At 52.7% G+C, this 25,552-nt stretch overlaps 7 protein-coding genes across 7 annotated transcripts; 5 read left to right on the forward strand and 2 right to left on the reverse strand.

Annotated features, from left to right (window-relative positions):
- Window positions 1-11,396: 11,396 nt before the first annotated feature.
- Window positions 11,397-12,573, forward strand: VE01_08199 (uncharacterized protein; the record flags this gene model as incomplete). The annotated part of the gene is made up of 2 exons (XM_018277627.1): window positions 11,397-11,795; window positions 11,887-12,573. 2 exons carry the CDS (start codon window positions 11,397-11,399, stop codon window positions 12,571-12,573), a joined length of 1,086 nt encoding a protein of 361 aa, XP_018127632.1.
- A 1,249-nt stretch (window positions 12,574-13,822) lies between these two features.
- On the reverse strand, window positions 13,823-15,871 carry UBP6 (deubiquitinating enzyme). Its single transcript, XM_059463947.1, has 2 exons — window positions 15,706-15,871; window positions 13,823-15,649 (listed from the first exon to the last, which is right to left on the reverse strand). Exons 1-2 carry the CDS (start codon window positions 15,719-15,721, stop codon window positions 13,935-13,937), a joined length of 1,731 nt encoding a protein of 576 aa, XP_059319463.1. The 5' UTR covers window positions 15,722-15,871; the 3' UTR covers window positions 13,823-13,934.
- Window positions 15,872-16,006: 135 nt separating this feature from the next.
- Window positions 16,007-17,203, forward strand: ARC19 (Arp complex subunit). Its single transcript, XM_018277629.2, has 5 exons — window positions 16,007-16,099; window positions 16,148-16,474; window positions 16,529-16,654; window positions 16,706-16,750; window positions 16,802-17,203. The coding sequence occupies exons 1-5, from the start codon at window positions 16,097-16,099 to the stop codon at window positions 16,808-16,810; spliced, it is 510 nt and encodes a 169-aa protein (XP_018127619.1). The 5' UTR covers window positions 16,007-16,096; the 3' UTR covers window positions 16,811-17,203.
- A 597-nt stretch (window positions 17,204-17,800) lies between these two features.
- Window positions 17,801-20,959, forward strand: VE01_08202 (uncharacterized protein; the record flags this gene model as incomplete). Its single annotated transcript, XM_018277630.2, has 6 exons — window positions 17,801-17,808; window positions 17,879-19,385; window positions 19,440-19,853; window positions 19,912-19,974; window positions 20,027-20,341; window positions 20,393-20,959. 6 exons carry the CDS (start codon window positions 17,801-17,803, stop codon window positions 20,603-20,605), a joined length of 2,520 nt encoding a protein of 839 aa, XP_018127698.1. The 3' UTR covers window positions 20,606-20,959.
- Window positions 20,960-21,191: 232 nt separating this feature from the next.
- VE01_08203 (uncharacterized protein) lies at window positions 21,192-22,384 on the forward strand. Its single transcript, XM_018277631.2, has 2 exons — window positions 21,192-21,748; window positions 21,874-22,384. Exons 1-2 carry the CDS (start codon window positions 21,212-21,214, stop codon window positions 22,330-22,332), a joined length of 996 nt encoding a protein of 331 aa, XP_018127623.2. The 5' UTR covers window positions 21,192-21,211; the 3' UTR covers window positions 22,333-22,384.
- LSM7 (Sm-like protein lsm7) lies at window positions 22,157-23,880 on the reverse strand. Its single transcript, XM_018277632.2, has 3 exons — window positions 23,070-23,880; window positions 22,843-22,914; window positions 22,157-22,793 (listed from the first exon to the last, which is right to left on the reverse strand). The coding sequence occupies exons 1-3, from the start codon at window positions 23,281-23,283 to the stop codon at window positions 22,666-22,668; spliced, it is 414 nt and encodes a 137-aa protein (XP_018127618.1). The 5' UTR covers window positions 23,284-23,880; the 3' UTR covers window positions 22,157-22,665.
- Window positions 23,470-25,427, forward strand: VE01_08205 (uncharacterized protein; the record flags this gene model as incomplete). Its single annotated transcript, XM_018277633.2, has 3 exons — window positions 23,470-23,853; window positions 24,078-24,191; window positions 24,241-25,427. Exons 1-3 carry the CDS (start codon window positions 23,757-23,759, stop codon window positions 25,425-25,427), a joined length of 1,398 nt encoding a protein of 465 aa, XP_018127617.1. The 5' UTR covers window positions 23,470-23,756.
- Window positions 25,428-25,552: the final 125 nt, after the last annotated feature.

Below are 25,552 nucleotides of genomic sequence, written 5' to 3' on the forward strand. Positions count from 1 at the left end.
GGTGGTGGATGGATGGGGGGATGGCTGTTTGCGGCGGTGGGGGCGAGGGGTGAGGGGTTGTTTGTTGGATGGATGATGCATGGTGGTGGTGGTGGTGGTGGTTTGTGTGCGGGACGGTGACGAGGGACGGCGGTGACGAGCGGTGCGTTGCGGTGCGGTGCGATGTGCAGCGCTGCGATGCCGTTTGTTGGGGATGGGATGGGAGAAGGGGGATTGGATTGGCCGTGGCTGTTCGCGGATACGATGGCACGTGTACGGTGTGCAGTACAGTGCACTCCGGTGCGGTGCGTCTCGTCTCTTCCCTTGCTTTTTACCAACTGCACCGCCGTTCGCGGCTGCCACGCATTACATTCTCTTCTCGTGACGCCCCCAATGCCCATGCCCATGCCCATGTCCATGCCCTGGCCGGCCATGCCATACTGTGGGTAGAAATCCCACAATCCCACAATCCCACTACCCCCAAGCGACCCACGGTAAAGTGACATGGAAGAAAAATGAAATGTGTTCTTCTGTTTTGGCCGGTTTGTCGGTGTCTTGTTCGTTGGGAAGGAAAATGTGACGTGGTGGGGCGGTGGGCTGTAGGCAGTGGGATGGATTAGTTTTGGGTGGAGATGGGCGAGACAGGCAGGTTTGTTTCTTGTTCATTCAGCTTGTTCGGGATCCCTGCAGCCCACGCGACGACGAGAGAGCCCCACGGTTCGGCGGTGTGACCGGGTGTTCTCTGTGTTCTGGCGATGTGATTCTTGCCATTTGACGCTCTGCCGTATCCATATCCATATCCATTCCACTCATCCCTCCCCTCCTTCCCTTCTCAACTCCTGATATCCACAACGGTTGACTGGTACGAATAGCGGCTAAGCAGAAGGGCGAAACCAATTACACACCGTATATCAAACTCTGCCCAAGCACCAGATCATCCTCTACTATGGGGCACAGAGCAGAATCTTCTCTTCCCTTCCGCTTCCCTTTCTTCTCCCCCCCAGGAATGACCCCCAAGCTTATGCACAATCCCCCATCCCATCCACGGGCGGCGCCTTCCGGCCCGCATCTGCAGGTAGTCACTCGGTCGGTCAGACAGGCAACACGAAACGACAATCCACTTCCCTCCCTCTCCCCTCCCCTCTCACTCACATCTCACACATTGTGAATGTTACAAAAAAGCAAAAAGAAGACCCGAACAGCGTAGCCACCTGACCCGCCTTTGCCCAGCGCCCAGCGCCCCGCGAAACTCACACAGCACGCACAACACAGCACAGGACAGGACAGCACAGCACAGCAGCACAACGCATCACAGCAGGCAAAAACAACACAACGCTACGCAAGTTACCGGGTGCGGGGACCCAGAGAGAGGCGGCCAGACGTGGGATTTGGAATGGGACACATAGACACACAGAGACACAGAGACAACGCTATATGCGGGATGGGGATTGGGTTGGGCTTGCCCTGCCGTGTCCGTGGGTTTGAGTTGCCGTTTGCTGCGAGTGTTCCGCTGCCTGCTCGGCTCGGCTCTCTGCTGCGTGCGACGGGTCTGCTTTGGCCCTTCCCTTCCCGCTGTTGGCTTGATGTTGTGCTGCCGTACTTTTTGCTGCACCCCCAGGATCTTTACTGCTGCTGACTGTGTATACTCGCTGTTCGTACTGGCACTCACTCACTGTAGATTTGAATCTGAGTGTCTGAGTGTCTGAGTGTGTTTGGTGGTAGGGTAGGTGACAGTGGGTAGTGGTAGGTACGGAGATACAACAAAATACTTCCCCGTTCACCCCTCAGGCACCAGGATCTGAACATCTGAACATCTGAACTCACACACCAAACTGACGCACTCGCACGCATCCGGCGGTCTGGAGGAAAAAGATCGGTACTTGTGTACAAATCGCGACTTTACCAGGATCCCCCCCAGTCACTGCAGGGATCCTGCCCCAAAAAAAAGTCCCGTACGACTCCTCAGCCTAGCCTCTCTCACCCACCGCATTCCCCCCCTACCCCCTCCCCTCGCAACCATGGTCCATCTCCGTCGGTGTGCGGGATCGCGTGCGTCCTGACCCCCCATAGGCCGGCACAGCCCGGGATGCCCCCCCTAGCCCCATCCCACCCACCAACCATACAGGCTCCGGGGATTATCGGACCCAGGCTACGGGCGGGTTCACTCGCTCGCGAGGGGAGGAGAAGACCCACTAAGTCTCCCCCTCGTACCCCCCTTCGTAGTTGTGGGGCAGAACGAAAAAACTCCCCAAGACGAAGGCGGATACAGCGATGTGACTGGGCGACAGGGGGTAGGGAGGGAGGGAGACAGGGATAAGCAGGTTCGCGGCGGCGGCGGCGCGGCTTCGTGCAGCGGGTGCGTGAGCGGGTTGGGCCTTTGACCGCCCTGCGCATGCACACTTAGTACACTGCTGCAGGCTCCGCGCGGTGGTGTGCAGTAGGATGTGCAGGGTTGGGTGGCCCGGCCCACACTAAACTGCAACGCACGCACCGTCGGATGCGGGTGCACGCATGAGATTCTGGTCACAGGACCGCTGAGAGCGGATAAGCGGCCTTTTTGGGGAGAGGGGGGGAATCACACCGCTTGCTTGTTGGCTTCGGGGTTGCCTATTCGTTGGTGTTGATGGGGGGAGATGGATGGGCACCCTTCGGGGGTTATGCCTCGTTTTTGGGCAGAAGGGGAGGGGGAGGGAGGGGGAGGTATCTTTGTGATGGGTAGTGTGTACTTTAACTCTTTGGGCTGTGGTTTGGAGGGAGGGGAGGGATTTGGGGTATTTGGGCATGGATGGATGGCCTGGGGATGGATGGGATGGGGGATAAATGGAGACCACAGTGCTGGACGGACGGGGATGGAGGAATTGGAGAAATGGAGAAAAAACATGGGAGAGATTGGTAAACTGTAACAGTACCACGGCAAGCCCACTGCCACTTAAATCTGGCACTGTCCTCGATCCGGCGCACTCTCTGCGGAGCCCAGATTACAGTACCATCCATCCGTCGTCGCGACGGTTTGTGTTTGTGTGGTTGTGTGGTATTGGCACTGCGTCAGAGGGGGAGTCCAGACTTTCGGCGACGGGCTGGCATCGGGAGTTTCCTTTCCACAACCCAAGGGCAAGTCGCAACGACATCAAGATACACCGCACTCACCCTCTCTACAGTGAAGTGCAGTACGCCCGCCCTATCCCTTCCGTCAGCATCCCGTCACTCACAAACCCCTCACCATCACCAAGAACTCCTACATACATACTATTGCATCATCCCCCTATATAACCGCCTTGCCCTGTGTGTCAAGTGACGTTGGACCAAAAAACCCTCCCTCGCGCCCGACCAAACCTGAACTGAACTGCCTTGGGCCGCTCCGCTCGGGGCACTGCAAACACCAGCACCACGGGTACTGGGATGCGCTGCTGCACCTCGCCCGAAACCGTCGGCTGCGACACGACACGACACATCGATATGATGGACTGCTGTTGCGGACGCAGGCAGGGTCCTTGACGCAGGCGGGCTGCGAGGCATGGCATGCAAGCAAGCACGGCGGTACGGTGGGCGCGTCGTCGCCGTTTTGTTGAAAGGGGGGGAAGGGGGGGGGGGGTTGTTGGGTTTGCGGTTGCGTTGACTTGACTTGATGTTCAGCTTGCTGCAGGATGCTTATCATATATCTCATTGAGATCATCAGGCCGCGATGAGACGGCCTGCCTCGTTGGTGCTTGTGTTGGATTGTTGGCTGTCCATCCCCCTTCCTCCCTCCCTTTCCCCTTTCCCTCCCTCTCCCTCCCTCCCGTACATCCTCACCTCCCTCCAACTACCAACGTCGCACACCCGCACGCCCACCCAACCCCAATCGACAGACAAACACACCGTCCTGTCTCCGCCCTACCCTGCGTCCGACGCAACGGCGGTGCACAGGCGCAACGCGCGGGTACTCCCTCCCTCCCTCCCTCCCTTCGCCGCCTGAAACCCCCATCCATCCCGCGCGCTGCGCTCAGGCATCGCGCCCCCGTCCGTCCGTCTCCTTTGCCGATTTTCTGCATCGCGGGAGGGAGGGACGGGGCATCGGCGGTGCGTGCGGTGGGGGGAAAAGGGGGGAGCCCGGGGGGGGAGGGGGAGGTGAGGTGTCGTAGATCAAACAGGTCTGTTCTCTGTTCCTCCTTGCTGTGCGTTGGCGGGCTGCTGGGGGCGGGGGGGGGGGTGGAGAGGCGGATTGGGGGCGCTCCGAGACATTTGCAAGTCTCGGTGAAGGACCGAGGCGAGGGTGAAGGGGGGAGGTGAGGATTGATAATTCCTCCTCCGTGTTTGTGCTTATCACCTGCCCTCCACCCCCCGGCGACCGTTCGCCCCTTTATTTTGCTTTTGTTTAGGTGGTTAGGTGGTGCCCGAGACACGGCCTGGGGAGCTGCTGGGGGAGGGAATTGGGATTGGGGGTGGGACTCATTTCGTATTTTCCTTTCCCGTCTCGAAGCACGGCGAGAGAGAGATTGTTAATTTGGCGATGATGGCGCGTGGTGCTGCACAAACTGGATACAAACTGCACACAGACAGGCGTTGGGTGTTTGGGGGCAGTGCGTGTGTGTGTGTACTTTACGGTACTGTTACTGTAAGATACATTCCTCTATCTAACCTAACCGCTGCCCGAAATAATAATAATAATTCTGCAAAATGCGTGAAAGACCACAATTCATCACAATCATAATCACCAACACACGCCAATTTACCTAGGCCCCGTTGACAGCGACCGTGGTATCGACCGACCGACCAACCGCCCCACGATGAAGGCCGCATACATGGCCGCCCGCCACACCACACACCACGCACACCGCGCGCGCGCGCGCGTCCGCCCCCGCATCGAATTCTCGTCAGGGGACCAGAGATGTATGTAGGTCTTGCAGCCATCACACCCTCACCTCGTCCCACCCCCTGGATGCCCAAAAAATGTCGTTTACAGTCAGTACCCATCCATCCATCAACCCTGTTGTCGTAGGGCGAGGCGAGATATGCTTCTCGCTCGTTGCGGTAGTGGTGAGCCGGGGGAGGGTATGGAATCAAGAAAGCAGATGGGCGCGTAGGTGGTGTTGGATGGATGGAAGGGGGGGATAGATTAAATCATCGCCACTTCCAACAACAGCACATGGGGAATGAGTGGTGATGATGTGACCAACACGTAGCGGAAATCGAACGAACACTACGATTCCCGTTCCCGTCCGTCCCTCATGATCGCGGAATGAAAATCTCGAATCGCCACCACCACACATCGAAGGATAGCCAGGGGGGGGTTGGTTGTAGTGTCGATATTTCGTCTATCCCCCTCACCCGCCAAGAACCTGCGCTGCGGCATTCCCGCCCTCCCGCTGTTGGTGATCCCGACCCCCCTTCCCGAACCCTACGATGCGCGGGCTGGAGCGGGCAAGATTTCTCGTTTCTCGCTAGGGGGCTAATGTAGTGCTTACACTCTACTGTACGTATGTATGTACACCGGACAGGTTGAGTAGTGACGCACGATACTGCGCGCTGTTTACTACTTGGCGGTAGGTATATGCAGTGCTGACCACATCTCCGCGGAAGTGCAGCGGACTGTTATGGATGATGATGGAGACGAGACGAGACAAGACGGTGTACTACTACTGCACTGCGCTGTTGTGAACACACACCGGTGGGGCAACCGAGCGAGCGAGCGAGGGATGCGATCCCTACGGGAGGACTGCGGCTACGGCGGTGAATTTCCCTATGCGCGCCGCCGCCGCCGCTGTTAGCGACGATGACCACCTTTCCATCCCAGCTGGGCTGGGTAATAAGATCATTTCCTGATGGTCGTGTGTGCATGCATGTGCTGGTTGCTGGCTAGTTTATGTCGGAAGGGGAAGGGAGGGGGAGAAGCAGGGGGTAGCCACTGATGCCGCGTTGAGCGCGTGGTGAGAACTAAGGCTATTTTGTTGTTGTATGACACGGCTGCGTTCCTTGCTGCCGTAATAAAACGCCGAGGGGGATGAAATGAAATGAAATGAGAGGAGATACGAGGATCTCTCTACTACGGAGGAGGCAGGTGAGGTGAGACAACAGCCTGTCATATTAAAATTGAATTCCAATATGTGCCATCCCATCCCATAGTAGCAGCCACGGCCCGCGCTGGGCTCGGGAGTTGTACGACCTCGGTGAGCGGGTAGACGAGGGAAGGGGAAGGAGGGCGTAAGGGAGGATCCAAGACCGCATGCGACCCTTTCTGCAGATATTGATAGATTGCTTCATTAAACCGGGCAAACGCGGTGCACTGAGATGTTTGCGAATATCTCACCTCGCCTTGCCGCCTATGCAGGTAGATGCACTGATGCGGCCGGGTGGTCGCAGGTGGTGGGTATCCAACGGAGAGGCAAACAAACTGACAGATGGAGTGACAGATGCAGGTGGACGGGACGGAAGCAGGGAGGAAGGTCGGGAGGGAGGGAAGGGGGGGGGAGTGACACGACGCAGACGGAGGTCTGACGTCTCTTTGGGTTGTCTGTGTTGTATGTATGTGGAGAGCGCAAATGGGGATACGGGCATAGCCGCCGTAATCGCGTGTTCCAACGAGGAAGCAGGGTAGAAGTCCAAGTCCAACAGACATGTTAATTTTACGGGAAGCTGCAAGCCTGCCCTGCCCTGCCTTGTGCCTCGTGGCCTCTGACCGAGCGCGTACAGTTACCAGAATAGGCTCGTTGGGTTGCGGGTTGGGGGCTGGGTTCGGGGGTCCCTTGCCGCCGCCGTTATACCATGAGGTAGGTGACCAAAAATGCGCCGCCGCCTCCGTCGAAAATTCTCAGCTTGGGGCGGAGAAAGTGGGAAAGTAGTGCCCAGTGAGTGAGTGAGTGGAGGAAGGGACTGGATGGACGGACGGACGGGGTTGCATTACATAGCCGTCGCTAGCTAGCCAGTGTGTCTCTGTCTGTCTGTACTGTCACCTCTCACACCGAATGCATGGGACGGGTGGTGGCGACGGGTAAATTGTAAACTTGGGTTTTTTTTCCCCCTTCGGTGGTGGGTGAGTCTCTTGGTATCATGTCGTATGGTTGAGGATGCTTGCGTATTGCGTGGTGGATGTGGTAAGGCGTTAGTAGTGTTAAGTCGTGTTTAGTCGTGTTTAGTCGTATTAGTCGTATTATCAGCGTTAGTACTCCTTAAGTGTCCTCCCCTCGTCTCGGCACCCACGCAAACCCCATACATCGTCGTCATCCCTCTCCAAAACTACTCCCAGCAAGCCTGCACGCGGACATCGCCAAGCATTCGAAGGGAAAGGGACGAGACGAGACCGAGGGGAAGGAAGGGAAGGGAAGGGAGCGGAGCGGTAGAGTAGTAGGTTTGGTTTGGTTTGTGGTAGGGTACGGGTACGGCGGTACGGTGCATGCGGTAGAGGATACTTGTCTCTCTCTAGCAGATGCTACTTACTGTACTGTACCCATAGATCTGCCGGGAAGGGGAGGAAGTTGGTGGCGGATAGACCGACGGCGTGGCAGTGGGTGGGATGGGGATGGGGAGGGCCAGTGTGGGATGGGCTGGGCTGGGTTACAGGTACCGCATGTTCTCTGTGTGTGTATGTAATGTACGAGAAGGTGCAGGTGCAGGAGAGCAGGAAGGGAAGGGTATGTGATGTAGAGTACGGTACTGCTTCGTCCTGCATCTTTGTGGCCCTGTGTCCTGCGTCGTTCTTTCTCTCCACGATCCCGTCCCATCAAAATCCCCATCGGCATCATCGACGCAGCACAGCCACCACTTTCACTCCCTTCCAAGACATCTTGTCCATTGCCCATCTGTGCCATCTTCCCACCACACCCATCGTCTTCCCCGATTGTGGCACCAAACACACGACACACACACACAGACTCCCTTACCAAGTTCCCTCTCAACTGAATCGGTATTAGTAGTCTCGTATGTACACTCCAGTACCACTCCTAACCCATCGCCTCTTCCTCCTCCATCTCCCCATCCGGAGAGTCCATCCTCACCATCATACCATACACCATACACCAAACACGCCTCCACTCCCATCCCATCCCATCCGTCTGACCGCATCCATCCAGCATCGCCCCGCCCCTTCCCTCCCTTCCCATTCCCACCCCTCCCCCCTCGCCCCCATCCCTGCACACCCGAACCCCCATCTCCCCCCCCCTGCGCGCGGCCATTGGCTGCACCCGCTCCCCAACCCACGCGCCAGGAATTCCAGGCTGTCGCCAGCCAGACCCAAGTCAGCCGAGCTGGGTCGCGCTTGTGCACGGCGGACCGGGGTAGGGGGGTGGGTGGGAAGTGGGTGTGTGGGTTTGGGTGTACTTTGTAGGTGGGTGGTACCCTGGTGTACTTGACTTGTAGTTTGTGTGTGTGTGTGTGTGTGTTTTTTCACTCACTAGCTGGTACCAGAGACGGTACGGTGGTACGCTGGAGGCGGTGGGTTTGGTGGGTTTGGTGGGTGCTGGGGCGGGTTGTTCCAGTGAGTGGATAACCCCTGTTGGCTGTTAGCTGTTAGCTGTTGGGAAGATGGAGATGTGGACATGGGAGTTGGATGAGACATGGTGAGGAGGAGGCCGATGAGGAGTTCTACTGGCTACCAAAGTATTGTACGGAGTTACAGTAGTAAGGCGGGGCGGAGGGGGGAGAAGGAGAGATGTATGTATGTGGAGAGTAGGAAGAGATTCATGGGAGGGAAGAAGGGAAGGAAGGAAGGGAGGGGAGGGGCGAAATGGGAGGGGGGGAGGGGTGATGGTGATGGTAGGTGAGGTAAGTACTCTACTGTATACTGCACTATACTACACTATACTGCAACCTGCACACATACTACACTACTTTCAACGCTGGACAGGCAAAGAGAAAAAAACGATGTGTGTATCCATACGTGATGTTGTTTTATGTCTACTACATACTATACTATCCCTAATATGCCTGTCTGCGTTTGTGCGTGGATACTGGGTGTACGAGGTGAGACTGGCTGACTTTACCAGAAACTATCTATTTTGCTCCATCCCTCCCCATACACTATCTACTGTATCTACTCTAGATGACTGTGTAGTTATATGTACTCTACTGTTAATTGACCGACTGATCGTGCACATACACACAGGCATACATACACACGATAGTCGACGGGGATCATGGCGGATGCTACTGCAAACTACCAGTTATACCTTACACCTTACACCTTACACCCATAATCCATAATACTACACCATACTACTCACGGACTGAATGACTTGCATCTGAACTTGTACTGGCCTGACCTGACCAACTCCGTCACCGTTCTTGTTCTATTCTAATCCTCGTCTTCTTCATCCTATCTACTTTCTCTCTTTTCTATCTTTCTATCCTCCGTAAACTCTCTCTCTCTCACCCACTCACTCACCTCCTCCTCGACTCACTCCCCTCCCTTGCGCCCCTCTATACACAACCTTCAACCCACACGTAGGCCCCGCAAAGGAAAAAAAGAAAAGAAACGAAACGAAATTCCTCCTTCTCTTTATTACTTCGATTTTGCCCTCGCCGGACCGCACAAAATTCCCCGCAGAGAAATCTTGCCCTGAGAGCTGAGCTGAGCTGAGCCGTGCCGCACCGCACTCCACGTCAGCAACAAACCACACACTTCACTTCACATCACACAACCCACCAACAGACAAACAAAAAAATATCCTACCCACGAAAGGAATCCGCGCCCACTCTCACTCACTCAAATTCACCCCCACCAACCCACCACGAGGAAATCTGAATCTCAGCTTCCCAAGTGTCTCGCGACCCCTCATATTACAGTCGCACACACAGCAAGCAAACCAAGCACCTCCCCGCGACTACTACTACCCCCCCCAGCGCAACCGCAGCGCTCCGGCTCGCAGCATCCATTCCCCATCGCCGGCAGATCAGGGTAGCTAGTCTTCCCTTCGGTCCGGTTCGCGGTCCTTCCTTAGAGGTCGACACCCGTCAGGATCAACAGCGCGGGCGATAGTCGCAAACAAAGGCTGGTAACGAGTCCTTGGGCGCACCACAAAAATCTCGGAGACCCGAATAAGTTACCATTTCCCAGATCTGGGCAGACGGGGACTAAAGACGGACGACGGACTTGAATTGAAGAGGGTATTGCCACTTGGTTGTACGGCTCAGGTTAGTATTTTCTACAGTTTGTACTGTACGAACTGAGAGAAAGAAGGAAAGACAGAAAGTTGAATTGGCGCGAAACAGACGCCAGAATACTCTCACAATAAACCTCACACCTCATACCCACGGGAAGCGCGAATCTTGCTACCTGGTTGAGCCCATTACAACCCCCATTCCAAGGAATTTCTCAAGAACCAAAGGAACATCAGAAAAACATCCTGAATCGCAGAAATACCTCTCCCCCCAAATCCTGCAATCTCGCGGCCCCAGAATTCCGATTTCCTGGTTGAGAGGGCACCGAAGGTCCACTTGGGGCGATCTACTGTTCCGCAAAGTTTGGTACACTTGTCACCGCCGGAGGCAGACGAAATTGGCGCTTGGAAAATTTTAGAAGAGTTACTTACGGGAGGGAAGGCGCGAAACGCAGTGGGACGGTGAAAAAAACCCACAGCCACACACAAAACACGCACAAGCACCAAGGAGCACAAAGCAGAAACGCGCGCGCACACACACACACTTAAACTATCTACGGCAGTACGGTAAAGAAAGTAAAGTCGTGCAGCAGTTGCCGGGTTTTGTGGACTCGTCCAACTTCAAACATCACACCACTGGGAATACAAGGGAAATACAAAGAGAGAAAGGAAATATACAGTTGAGCCGGATCAGCTGAATCGCGGACCTGAATCATCGATCTTTGGTCGTTCTGGGTCGACCTCGCTCGCTATCCGCAGGGCCCGTCCGCTATCACATACACTAAAAGGCCCCCCCCGAGCCTTTGCAACCCCGCTGAAGGACAGCCCGGTCTGAGAGCTGAACAGCCCAATCCGCGGGTACATTTGGAACCCCTCTCCCCCCCTAAACCTCCCCCACCTCATCTCTCCATTATCACATAATCCATCTTCTGCCCTCTGCCACCTCCTCTTCCTCTCCATCCGACTTCAACTTATCGGGTACAACGATCACATCGCAAGCAGTTTGTGCATATCGCCACTGTCTTGCTTCTGTATCGGACTCTCTCACAGTCCTTGCCGCCAGACCAATTCTTGACGTTTTTCCAAGAATAATCAACCGGCTAGAACTGCGACTTATCGCCTTCTCACCTTCCACACCGACATACGACCACCAACTTCGAATTTCGCCTCCATAAACACACCTAGCGATACGAAATAAACCACAATAAACCGCAAACGACCATCTCTCACTTCTCCCTACACGACCAATCTCCCGGACGTGTAAACACCATCCAGCGACTTCATCTCGCGGACTTTTGAAGCCAAAACCTCCCCAATCAATCCGTCACCGTGGCGATCTATCACAATATGTCGTATTCGGAACAGCAAGGAGGTCCCTATCCTCCCCCTAGAGACCCGCGCGATCTTGGAGAATCGCAGTACCCTCCACCTCCAGGAGAGTACCCCCCGCCACCCGGGGAAGAAGACGACCGCGCGAGGGCGTACCACCAGCGCGCGCCAATGCCGACCAACGTCACGCTGCCCTCAATATCTCCGTACGATCCACAGTATGCTGCGACAAACGGCTACCCGCAGGATCCGAGGTACAGACAGGATCCGTATCATCAGGGGCCGCCACAGGGCGCCTACGACCAGCGTGCTTATCAGGGAGAGTACAATAGGGGCGGACCTCCACATATGGCATTCAGCCAGACCGCGCCGAGGCAACGGACCGCAATCGCATGCAGGTATTGCAGAAGACGCAAGGTAAGCCTTATTCCCCATGCCGACTTGCGAATCGCAAGTTTTGGCGAAAGTCTTGTATGTTTCGAGTATTAGAGGCTGACATCACCTTCAGATTCGCTGCTCAGGTTTCGAGGATAACCCGACGGGCAAGTGCCAGAACTGCCAGAGATTCCAGCAGGAGTGCATCTTCACCCCCGTCTCGTCGCAGGCTCAGGCTTTCGTCCCAGCGCACGCCGCGTACCCACACATGCGCAACGTCATGGGCCCCGACGGGCGCCCGCGACACATGTACCAGAACCAGCAGCTCTACGGCGCGCATGGACAACCCCTAGGCCCTATTCCGCAGCAGGGAGCCCAGGGGTCGCAGTATGGCGAATACGCCGTTCCGTCGCCGACGGGGTCGTATAACAGCTTCACAGAAGACCGAGGAGGGGATACTGGTAGGAAACGACCGCACGGCGAGCCGCAGGCGTCTATCCTACCGCCACCTAATCCGGGACAACCTCCTTATCCGCGCCAAGAGCCGGGAAGGCGGCCTCCTGTCGATGACGATTTGCGCCTCGCGCCAGTGACACCGGTGGTTGGACAGGCGAACTCGAATTACTCCCCTGGCTCCTCTACTTCCTCCACCTCAGGCAAGCGTCCAGGAAATGAAGGACTGCCGTCTATGTCCCGCACACCGCCTCTGCGTTCGTCTCCTGGCGATCGCAGTGATCCTATGGCTCTGGGGAATATCATGGAGCGGCGTCCTGAAACGGAGATCGATAGGAATATGCTCGGTCGTCTTGGTCGGAAGTAAAGCAAGCAAGCAGAGCAGATGAACGCTTCTGTGGAGCGAACTGCTATGCGCTAGCGACGAAGAATCCATTCTTGCAAATTCATTTATAAAAACCTCATCTTCTCGTAATAAACCAGCCCTCGGGGTTTGTCGACGACCTCCTTTTCTCGCATGCCAAAGAGACGGCCCCGAGGGTTGTTTTTTACGGAGTAGGGTATTGTGTCTTCCGCCGAACTTTGAGGGGAGACGGGAACAGCTGGCTGCACTCCCAACATCTCCTGTGGACGCCGCGGAGCTCAGGACCCGAATATTTGGCCCGTTTACTTCACTTTTATTCTGTGCCGTTTTTACAGTTTTTTTTTTACTCTTATAACAACCACTAGCTTTCGTCAACACACGGTTCTAGAACACAAATATTTCTCCGCTCCTTCCCCTTCTTACCTTTTTTGAGGCAACGAGAAATTGGGAGAGGGGCTAGAGGGAGGGGTGGACAACCCTTTTCTTCTTATTTCATAGTTTTTTTTTTTTTTTTTTATCAAGTCAACACCGGAGTCAAAAGAGAAATGTTAGATGGGAACAACTGCCTCACGGCAAAACAATCAGAAATTCATATCGGTGTTCATCAGGAAACGGACAGGGGTGTGGGGCGGAATTTTAAAAAAGGGGCGGAAATCTTATTGCTAGGCTTTTTGTCCTCTTTTTTGGTGGGGGGTTGGTTGGGCGGCTATCTGCTTTTTTGCATCGGGCGGCTGGGCGGACTGACTGGGTTTTTGTCGCGCGCGAGAGGCGGGAGGAGGAAGGCGGCGAGGTGATACTGGGGAGCGGGGCCGTTGCGGCTCTTGGGGGGGGGGATGGGAGTAGGGCAGAATGGGAATGGAGGCACACTTTTTTGGGGGGACACGGACGGGGTCGGGGGGTGGGCGGCTTTTTGCTTTATTGTTTTTATGCGCGCGGGTTCTAGTTTTTTTTTTTGCTACTGCTGTTTTTTTGTAGTTGGTTGATGTTGATGTTGATGCTTTTAACGCTAATGCATGTTGAGAGAATATGAAGAATGAGCTCTTATGTGTGGTTGTGTTTGTGAAGATGGGGGTATGAGGGTGTGAGTGATGTGATGAGTGATGTGAATGATTAGGGAGGGGGGTTGATATGCGGTGAGGGTGTGTGAATGTATGGTGGTGTGCGGTGAAGCGAAGATGAGTGAGAATACTGTAGATAAATACTCTGCCCATTCATAAGGAGTAAGATCACAACGGCGGTAGTACACACAAATAATATGCCAAGGTATGGCATTGGTTCTATCTACGTAAACTACCACCATCTATCCCATTACCCCAAACCATGATGATCTCCGTATCTAGAAAACCAAATGTATCCCACCAAACCTACGCATCAACCCCCTCCACCGACGGCAGCGGAATCGATCGATACAGCAGAATCAGCGCCGAGTGCGACTCTCCGCCACCACATAGGGTGTCAATCTTCTCCGCCTCCACCTCGGTAACCTTGTCATCATTAAACCACCACCACTTCCCATCCTCCTCCTCCCTCTTCCCCGTCTTCTCATTCATCCGCCCCTCCTTCTTGACATACGACGTGTAATGCCCACTATCCGCACTAGCGCCCTGATGTGTGACCACACCCCGGAGCTCGTAGAGGCCTGACTTATTCGCGCCTTCGTCCTTGGCGAGCTCGGGGTTGATCAGAGCGTGAAGCTCCTTCTTGGCGTTAAGAATGGAGGCTGCGCGCTCGGCTTCGATCTCGGCATCGGTTCTGTAGGTCTCATCAGTCATCTCGGTGTCCCCCCCCGCAGCCGCAGCACTGCCCTCTGCGGCCTTCGCGGGGGCGGGGTCGGATTTCTTAGACTCAGTAACGGAATCCACAATCCCCGCCGCCTTATCCGCCTCCTCCTTATCATGCTGGCGCTTCTGGCGCTTACGCGCGCGCTCGACATCCTCGACCTCCTTCCGGACATCGCGGACCTTGTCGCGCACAGGGATGAGCATGGACTTCAAATGATCGGTGCAGAACTCCACGACATCGAGCTCGTGCGGGAACGTGACCTTGCGCATGATCTTCGCCTTCTTCTGGGCCTCGCGCTTCCAGTAGAAGCGGACGAAGTGGACGGTGAGGTAGGTGGGGAGGCGGGCGAGCTTGGATTTCTTGGTGTACATTGTGTCGCGATCTAGGAGGGCGGATTTCTTCTCAATCTGCTCGTCGAGGCCGGCGGCGAGGCCGTCGCGGAGGTGGTTGGTCGTGGCGCTGATGTGGCAGTCGAGTTTGAGGAAGGGTTCGGATGTTACTATGGGTTCCTCGCCGAGTTCCTTGGCGGCGGGGTCGTCGCACTCGAGGGAGGAGGAGAAGCGGCCGGCCATGTATTTGTCGATGAAGGAGGTTTCGGAGTCGTCTGTGTCCTTCATCTTGAGTTTTTGGCGGAGTTGGGAGACGATTTGGGACCAGGCTTCTTCGGCGTCTTGTTGGGCGTAGCCGTTTCCGGACTTGGCTTTTTGGGCGAATTGGGGATAGAGGTTCCGTAAGGCGCTGAGGAAGACTAGTGGTGGGAAGCCCTCCTGGGTATCGGCCATCTGGGAGTAGAGGTCGCGTAAGGATGCGGTCAGGTCCAATCCAGCAGAAGGTCCCCCGAGTCCAAACTGGCTCAGACCACCAAGTGCGCTGTTGGAATCCGTTGTGCCCTTGTATTTTGCGAGTTCCTTTTGTAGCTCGGGAACGGCGCGCAGTGTCTGGAGGGTGGAGTTGAGATAACATGTGTTGCCCAGGTTCTGCAATCCAGCTGGTGTGGCGCCATCCTGTCTTGCCTGCTCGGCTTCCGTCATATCCTCAACGAACTTTGTTTTCTCCTTCGGCCGCGAGATGGCGTTTCCATCCGTAGCTGGTGTGCCCATCATCATGAATGTCTGCCCCGGCTTTGCGCCGAGCTTCGATAGGTCGGTATCATCCTTGAGCTGGCCGCCCTTGACGAGGATCTTCTGTCGCTCTGGTTCGACGCCGGTAAGGGAATATAATTGGAATTTGAAGACCTCTCCCAGTGATGTCGGGTCGAGTTCTACCTCGTATTTCTTCCCCTGGTGCTTCACGATGACTGACTGAAGGTTAGCATGTATTTATAATACGGCTGTTTGGGGCGCCGTGACTTGCCTGGTATGGTCGCCATGATGCTTGTTCTCCTGTGAACAGGATATGAAAACGATTGAACTTTTCGGTTTTGTAGTTCCCTGCCAGATATTACAGAGTTGAGGAAAATGGCAAACAGAAATGGACTGAGTGGTTGTGTTCTGAATCACTGATCAATTTCTGATTTAGGTGGCACACAACATACGCAACTACAAGGTAAACGATGGAGTCGCGGGGAAGAAGCTCAGTGATTGGTTGGGGCGCTTAGTCACAATGAGAGACGTCAACGTTCCTGTCGCGATGCGTGGCCGCCGCAACCCCACCATCCCAACTCGACCCGGACTCCACTTCACGAGCATTGAATACGTTGACATCACACAGCTGCGTTGACTCGTAGCTCCAGCCATAGCTGATCATGGTAATGTTCCTGAGTACTACTAGTACAGCAGCTGCTAAATAGTTACAGTCTCAATCATTGCGCCCTTACCTGCAATGCGTCCGCTCCTCCCTCACCTCCGCACTCTGCTTATCGAACTTCGCATCCCAGACGTCTGAGAGGCACAATGTTCCCGAAATCGAAGCACAGACATCCCCAGAGGTGCTGCTGAACCCCCTCACAATTTCCCGCAACGAGAACGAGCGTGTGCTCATCGAGCCGAGTATCAACAGCATCCGCGTCAGCATTAAGATCAAGCAGGCAGACGAGATCGAGCACATCTTGGTGCACAAGTTTACGAGGTTTTTGACTCAAAGAGCTGAGGCGTTCTTCATTCTGCGCAGAAAGCCAGTGAAGGTGGGTCTAGAATGTGATAGCGGGGAAATATAGCTTTATACTAACTTTGGCCAGGGATATGATATCTCATTCTTGATTACGAACTTCCACACCGAGGAGATGTTGAAGCACAAGCTGGTTGACTTCATCATCCAATTCATGGAGGAGGTAGACAAGGAGATATCCGAGATGAAGCTCTTTGTATGTACCATTCTCTCAGGCGGCTGGATCATTACTGATATCTACCTACAGTTGAACGCAAGGGCGAGATTCGTTGCCGAGTCGTTCTTGACACCTGTAAGCACCCTTTATGACGGTTCACGAAGGCAAATACTGACACAATCCTAGTTCGACTAAAGAGATACTTCTGTTTTATGACCTTGTAGCGTTTTGATGTATATATCAAAATGCATATTGCGCGGCGTTGACGGATCAAAATAAATCCTACTAAGACATTGATATAGCTTTTCATGACACTATTGCTTCCAATACTCTGAATTACATATCCCATGACTGCTCTATGTGCTTTGGTTGTCTTCCCAAGTGGATGAAGATAGCACTATGGCAGATGATCAAATGAACCTGAACTGTTTCCTCGTCAGTATGGACTTGGGAAACTGACCCAACATTGAAAGAGATCTCTGGAAGTAAATTCCTTATTTTGTCTTGCTACGTGACTTCCAAGGTTGGGTTGGCATTTAATATGTGCTCTTGATACAATTCCATTGTGTTGCCTCTCTTTCACTGCCCCCTTTCTATCTGAAATCATTGTGACTATGGAGCTTCTGGTTGATCACATTGGAAAGAGCCCATGAGATACCCTCCAATAGGATACATTTCTTGTGATTGAATGTGCTAGTAGCTTTTTTTCTGACACTGGTTGCCTGCGACATATATTTCCTGGGGCAGTTTGACTGGGGAGGGGCCCATTGCTAGGAGCCAGTTCCCACATTCCCTCTTAGCTTTCCTCCACCCCTCTCCAACCTTGAGGTCTACTCCAGCCTCGGGGTCTACTCTAGCCCCCAAGGTGAATATCGGCCGGAAAAGCATCAACTCCGATCAGAAGGCTACCAAATTCAAGGCACTGTTAAGGTGAATTCTATATCTCACCTCCACTAAAGTTTGGCTGGTCTCGCCTGAGCACACAATCTTTCTTACTCCACCCATCCTGCTTCCTCTTCTTATACCGCCCATCCTGCTTCCTTTCTTTACTCCTTCCATCCTGCTTCCTTTCATTACTCCTTCCACCTTGCTTCCTTCCTTTCGTATACTCCCATCGACACCTTGCTCAGAAGCTATATAGGTATGTTGAACTCCGAACACACCATCCACCAACAACAACCTGTCATGCAGTCGTTGGCAGACCAGCTTTCTCTTTTTTACCTCGTTGATTTTGAGCACGACTGAGCTAACTATCCTGACTAGTCTCTTTGTTCTGCAATCCTTTGGCTATTGGTCGCCAACGGAGTTGATCGAAAACCAAATCATACCTGTCTTTAACTACTCAGTTGCAACTGACTTCGTCCTGATTGAGATGAACCAGGATTCCTTTAGGAACCCTGCTGAGGGCCATGGCCAGCTATGGCTTTTGTCCAACCAAATGAGATTGCCTACAGTGGCATCAGTCGACTCCCAGGAGTCATTTGCCTCACAGGTCCCACTGCCCTACCATCTCCCAGCGGACTATCCTGAGCATGGGTATCCATCGACACCACTGACAGGTCAGCCTTGGACATACCAAGACCCAAAGCAGCCTTCCGGGGCATCCAAGGATGTTCATGGCCACCAATCTGATCAGTTCTACGGCAACCAGTATGGGACTCCACAAAACCAAGGTGCTCCAGCAGTACAGCCACCTTCATACAATGGCCGTGGAAGATTTGATCCTGCATATGCACCAGGTTACAACTCTGGATATCCTCATGATTTTGGTAACTCTGGATATCAGCATCCACCAGGCGGCTATTCTCATGATATGCAACCTTATGGCCACAATGTTTGGCAGGGCTTCTCCGTTCCTCAGCCAGTCTCAGGATACCAGCAAACCTTTGGCCCAGATCGGATGATGTCTCCTCTTGGTTTTCATCCCCACGGATCTCAACACCCTGGGCAGTATCCCGTCGCTTACGGACCTAACAACGGAAACCAGAACCACAACCACAATCACAACCACGGAAAGCCCCCTGCCAGGCGTAATGGGCACAGGCCTCGCTCGTCTGTTGCAGCAATCAATCTGCCAAGCCAGTACAATGATGACTTCAAGCAGAAAAATGGCGGCTTGGGACAAAGGAGATATGTCTCCAGTGGCGCTGAAACATCGAGAGACAACCACGGCGGCGGCCATGAGTCTATTCATGAGACTGCGGAGCCATTCCCCTGGAGTTCAAAGGAGTACCAGACTCCAAATGGGAAGATCATCGAGAGTCAACCCACACCCAAGACTGCCAGAGAGCTGGGCCAGGAGACGCCCACGCCACTCCTCCGCTCTCGTCGCAATGAGTCTGTCACCAATGTCACCAGATCTTTCAAGACAGAATCCATGAATGACCCTCCACCATCTTTCTCCATCAATAGCAGACGTCAATCCACAACTACTGATTCAAGCCAGGTGTCGCCCCGCACTGTCCCTGAGAAAACAGTCCACCGTGATTCAGATACCGTTGATCCATTCTATGCTGAGTCCACTGATATTGCCATTTATGGTAAGAAAGCTCGCTTTGATTTTGGAACTCCGGCACGTGCGGCGGTTATGCCACTTCATGTCTCTCTCTACCAGCCTGCCCCTGGCCCCAGCACTCACTTGGCTGCTTTGTGCCCCAATGGAGCGAAGCCTGATGTGGAGGTCGCATTTGATTCCGCCAACATGCCATTTGTGGAGCCTGCCCGCACTCATCCTGGCCATAGAACAACGGGAGTGGTCCGCATCTCCAACGTAAGTTATTAATACCCTTTATTTATGATTTGTGATGCTGATGATAATTACCAGATTCCATTTTCTTGCACTCTGCAGGAAATTTCGGCCTTCCTCGGACGTAATGCCAAACTGATTCCCGAGCCTGAAGAGCCTATCCATATTGTCATGGAGCGTGTTACTAGCAAGACCATGGATGCATTCGTGGAATTTGTTGATATCAATGAAGCCGTCAACGGTGTGACTCGCTATGAATCCAACCGTGCCGGAGGTCGTGGAGGCCGTCTCGGCGAACGCCATGTTGCCCTTGAAGTCTGTGGGCATGAACTTTTCATGCAGGCCCTGTTTCCAAAAGCTGTCAATGTTGTCTGGAAAGGCTCTGATCCCCAGATCTCGACCGAACGTGACCTTTACAATTCTGGCTTCAAAGGATTCATATCTCGCGAGGAGCTTGTTATGCTTGTAAAGCATGTTGAGGCGCCACAGCGTGTAAGTTATTATGTGATTGATGATATGAAACAGACTTGCAGAACTAACGGCTTTATAGTCTCCATTCTCAAGTGAATGCCCCCAGAGACCATTCGAATGCTTGATCAGCAGTGTCATCAAGGTAAGATATTACTGTATGTTCTATATTTGTTATTGGCCTAATGTATATCCAGTACCCATGGCACAAGGTCCATGATATCACTATTGGTGATCGTGATGCTCTTTTCCAAACTGCAATTGCCCTTTGCAAGAACCTCATTGAGCGCATCGACAGTGGTGGCCAAGATCTGGCACTCAATGATAGACTCCTCAAGCGCGTTCAACGTGCCGTGCTCAGCTGCTGTGGCTTCAGCGAGTCACAGAAAGATGACTTTGCATTCCTTTTTAGAATGACATCTCTTGAGGCTGGACTGCCACCTCATGCAGATCACTGGAGCGTGTTCAAGACGATTGGAGCGAAGCGTAACTGGAATCAAGATGTTATTCTTGTAAGTTTTGCTGCTGCTTAGTTATTGACGCATGTTCTAACTCGAAGATAGTACTACATTGCATTGCTTCGAGAGGCCACTACTTCATCTGCTCTTGTCAGTCTGGCTGAGAGGTCTGCCAAGGGCCTCCAGACTGGTGCCTTGTCCGTATTCGGCAACATTGAGATTGAGTATCCAAAGGATGTCTCCAACATGTCTCTTTCTGCTGTGGGAGAAATTGAGTGGCACGCCATTGAGGCCCTGCTTCGAAAGGTCTTGGAATGAAGACTGTTTCAGTTAGCTGCAACATTCAGTATTCACCACGTGCAAATCTTTAAGAAGCTCTGACAGCGCTAGATCCAAGAAGAAGAGTTGGAATCGCCGCCGCGGCTGCACAAGTTTGCACCTATATTTTGTGGCTCGTTTTCAGGGTTACTCATGTACTATAGATCGAGGTCGTTTTCTTTTTCTCTGCAGCCTATACTTGAGAGTTAAGGTCAAAGGTGGTGGGGCCGTTGGGTTTCTGCTGATATTACCACGCCTTAACTCGTGTACTATAGATTATCGTTCTTTGCATCCGCTCTTCGGCCTATATATGAGAGTTGAGGTTCATGATGGTGGGTATATGGTGTCTCGGGCGATATTACCACAGCGTATCGGATTCTTATAAGGTGGCACTTCAGTCCTGATTGCCTTCATTGGTTATTATAGGAACTGCGTGTAGTTATCTGAATAAGAAAAGTTTCATGCTTCTTTGTGCGATAGCTCCTTTGTGTGTTCGATAATGATCTTGAATTTTTATATTGCATGTCCCGTGATTTTCGACGGCCGTATTATACCACAAAGACCGTCAACCCCTCAATACCCAACACTCACTCCTTTCACCCCTCCATGAGTCAAGTCGTATATAATAAACTTATCTATTGCTTGGGTACGCCAAAGCATCAGATGGCGTCGTCAGCATTGCCTGCGCTAGCTCCAAGCTTTGTCGCCAAAAAATCAGCAATTTTACATGATCTGTCAACCCCAGCATCGTCTTATGAGGATGCATCGCCAAAAGGATCTGTTGATATCGCTATCGTGGAACTGATTGACGAAATCAATAAATTAGATGGGTTTGTTACAACAAGTAGCTGCGCCGGGAGGATCAGTGTCTTTGTTGAAGGAAAGAAAAAGACCGAGGACCACCAAGTTGATGAAGACCCCGCCAATGACGTAGAGGGCAGAGGGCAGAGTAGTCAAGACAAAGAGACTGTAGCTGGTACTGGTGGGAAAGGCGGCGGTGGAAAATGGCTTTATGTCTCTCATGATCCATTTACCTTCCAAGCTGGGCAGGATTTGGCGGCGGCTTTAGGCATGACGAGGACGGGAGATAGAGAGAGCGCTTGGGAAGGACATAGGCTTGTGAGATTTAAATTTGAACCGATGGTAAGTTATTTCTATTTCCATGAGTTTTGCGTGTTTCACCTTATTTTGTTATATCTGAAATCCATTCTACATAAAATAGAGTCGTTTGGTGGCCGTCGTCATTTTTTTATATTAATATTTTATAGATTCTTCACATCCTCACGGCGTCATTGGAACATGCACAAATGGTTTTAAGGGCAGGGCTTGCAGCAGGATTTAGAGAATCTGGTGCAATAAACCTAACAAACCCTTCTTCAGCAACTCCCATGGTTGCAATTCGGAGCATGGGACTCGGTCTAGAATCTATGGTGGGGCTGCTCGATAGTAATGACGAGGCGATGTGTTTTGTGTCGGAGAAATCGCTGGGAGGGTTATTGACGATATCTAACGAGAGATTCGAAGAGAATTCCAGGCGGAAAGAGAGGTTCTGGAAGGCTTTGCAAGAAGGTGTTCAGGCGGGAAGCTCAGGAGATGGGCTGAAAAAGAAGCGAGGTGAAGATGGCGGGGATTGGGAGGATAAGGAGGTAAGGAGGGAGAGGTTAAGACGAGAGGGACTGGAGAGAAGCAAGGCAAAGAAGGAATCCACCAACACCGAGCCATCATAGTGTAATTTAATACTTTACAATAAAAGGACTACTAGCCAAACTCGAGGCTTACAACAAGTAGCAGCAAGACACTTCGGAATTTGGTGAAGCCACATCGGTCCATATAGCTCATATTTTGTCTACATGCTGTCTACACACTGTTGATGAGCCTTCGTGGTGGCAGATCGAGGGCCGAATGGCAGGTGCTGAGAACTCTTGCCTAGCACACGACAGTGCTTCAAGACTGTGGCCTTTGCAAAATAACCTAAAGCCTCTTCAGGTAGCTTGGCCACATCCCTATCCGATTTTTGTAGTTCGGGACGCCACAGTTCTATCCAGTCAGGCGCGAGATTCTTATTCCTCCTGCTGTACGAATGGGTTGGCGATCGACTCGCTCCCATCTACTGGGCTGACTAGCACCAGAAGTGTTCCTCTTGCCACCACCAATCCCAATGATCGCGTAGTCTCGTTTCCGTCATCATCTAAAAACTGGGTCAGCGGTTATAAATAATGAGGGTGCAAGGTACGGACCTCGTAAGACTTCCTGCACATCGTCCAGGACCAAGTTCATCAACGCGTCGTAACCCTTTAATGCGCCAGTAACTAAAAAACCCAGAAGTTAACATAAATCCAATGGATACAGAACTATGCTTCGAAGTGTATGCTGGTTCAGGTGCTTCTCAGAGCCAGTCGCATCATGCGACTGGTTCATACGCTTATCGAACCAGTTCGAGGCTGACGCTGGGAGAATCGCCTACCTTCTCTACCACCATTGAACTTCACCGTAATCCTCTTATCCATATATTTGCTTAAATCGAGAATGTTCTCCTTCTTTGGCCGTTCCTGCTGTTGTGAATTGTGCCCGCCGCGCCCTCCACCTCCGCCGCGCCCACCTCTGTGTTCACCTCCACGCCCGCCTCCACGTCCACCACCGCGTCCACCGCGAGACTGGGAGCCCTGATGTTCGGACATTGACTGATTTGTGCAATGTTGTAATTGCACTTTGTGCTTTCGAATCGCGGGGTTTGGGCTTCGGCGAGTAGGTTATCTGGGATTAACTTTGATACAGGTTGTTCCACCTGGTCGTCCGGCGGAGCTTGGGCCGCCGCTAACCCTAAGCGGGAAGTTTTGGGAGGAGCGGGACTTCCAGCGGAACTCGTCTTTCTTGTGTGCGCTGCTGAATGCGATGCCTCTCCGAATGTTCGAGACCGACCCTACGCAGTTGAAAATATACCTAGAGATCGAGAGAATCCAGTGAACATTTCATTTCACACAAGTCCGCCCCCGACATCCCGCCTACGTGGCCAGCAAATTGCGATTCCGCCGCCGTTCCCTCCCCGCTCCGCGCCGCTGCATATCAAAGGCCTTCTTCATATAAGAAAGGAGGGAGGAGGCTCAACCGCTCAAGGATCTATCATATTCCAAATCCCAACGTTGCATCCGAAATGGATAACCCCGAAGCCCCTGGCGGAAAGCGAAAGCGTAGTATATCCACGGCCATGCCTCAACAAACAAGACAGCCATTGCAGCCCCAAACGCCAGGTACGTCATCAGATCTTCAAGCATCTCTCATTCTCTGCGGTTTTCATCACACATGGAACTCGACTTTTATAAGCCGGGACCTTGACTGAACACTGTCATACTATTGTAACACATCACAAGCTCAAAAGAAATCACGTGTACATATCACGTGTTGGTTTTATGCCTTCTCGAGCTGTGTTGATGCCCGCTGTTTGCTGGTTATGAACTGTAGCTGATTAATCTAGGCAATGCTCCTCAAATAAACTACCTGGCGAAGGCGAGAAGCGGCAAGATGAGGTTGATAGAAGGCGACGCAGATGATTTCGGTAACATTCTCGGCCTCATTGACGATTACGAAGGTTAGTAATTACTTGTATAACTTACTCATGCATAAGTTAACGAAGATAGGGGTGCTCCAACGCCATGAGAGTCTCGCCGCAAATTTGGGGGCGAAGCTTGTTGGCCCACTCCTCTTGAAATCTGTCGAGAAACTCTTTGAGGGCCCAATTAAAGTCACGACGACTTATCCCGGTGAAGCTGTACCTATAACCTGGCTCGATGTCCTTGATTTTGCAAGATCAACGCCCCAAAATTTTGTTCTAAGCGAGTCAAGGAGCGGTGGCAGAGTATGCCAGTTTTGGATCAATCAATGTAGCGTTGAGATATCAGAAGATGACTACAGATTGATTATATCAGGCGCACCAGAGAGAATGCTTCCAACTCAGCCGATTGTTGATGATGAAGTTGCAGAAGTTGGCACAATGGATATCCTAGAGCAGCGCCTTTCAATGCTCATAAAGCGGGCTGACCTTGTCGCGGCTCGAGCGAGGCAGTTGAATTACCACCTCAAAGGGAGAAAATCTGCTATAGCAAGCCGCCGCACAGTAGCACAATCACCCGAACAAACTGGTGCAAGCTCATCGGCCCAGTTCATGACAAACCAGACGCAGGCTTCCACAAACAATGGTGAGGGCCGCTCAATCCACCTTGATTTGCTTCGGCAATTCCAACATGATGATCGAAAGGGGATGCCATCACGCATTAAGGGTAGCCATTCTCAAACAGATGCTACAGGCTCGCCAATATCGGGAGGATCTCCGACGCCAACCAGCTTTGGCAGGCGCGTCACTGCGCCAATGCCTTCTGGAGCCGATGATGGAACCGGGGGACAGTATCGACCTTTGATCGCCGCCAGGATAGAAAAAATGAACCGGAACGACCCAATATGGCCTCCATGTGATCGATGCAGGCGCTTACGTATGGAATGCACCAAATACCTTACAGCCTGTGGCGGCTGTACAAAGAAACATGCGAAATGTTCCTGGCGAGATATCACAGAAGAAGAAATTGCGTTCCTGATCCAGATCCCAGAGTCCTCTATTGAAAACGAAGATGGAGCTCTTGAAGTAGCAGACATGAATGCTAACCTGGATCCAGACTTACGTCTTATGAATGGCGGAGGGATGCATCTGGGCGGTCATGGTAGTGAGGGTCTTATTGGCCCTGGGGAAGGCAAAAGAGGGGATGTTTTAACAGATGAGCACTCTATCTTGACACAGATGGCATCCGCCGCAGCTACCGAGGGAAACCGCTAGACAGCTAACACAAACTTATGTTGTCTAATGTCATCTATATAATAATAGTACAATGTGAATTACCATTGCAATTCTGTATATACTTTGCGGCAGATCATGTGATATATTCCACCTTTCGGGCCATA

This window comes from Pseudogymnoascus verrucosus, assembly GCF_001662655.1.
Source record: "Pseudogymnoascus verrucosus strain UAMH 10579 unplaced genomic scaffold scaffold_43, whole genome shotgun sequence".
Taxonomy (NCBI): Eukaryota; Fungi; Ascomycota; class Leotiomycetes; order Thelebolales; family Thelebolaceae; genus Pseudogymnoascus; species Pseudogymnoascus verrucosus.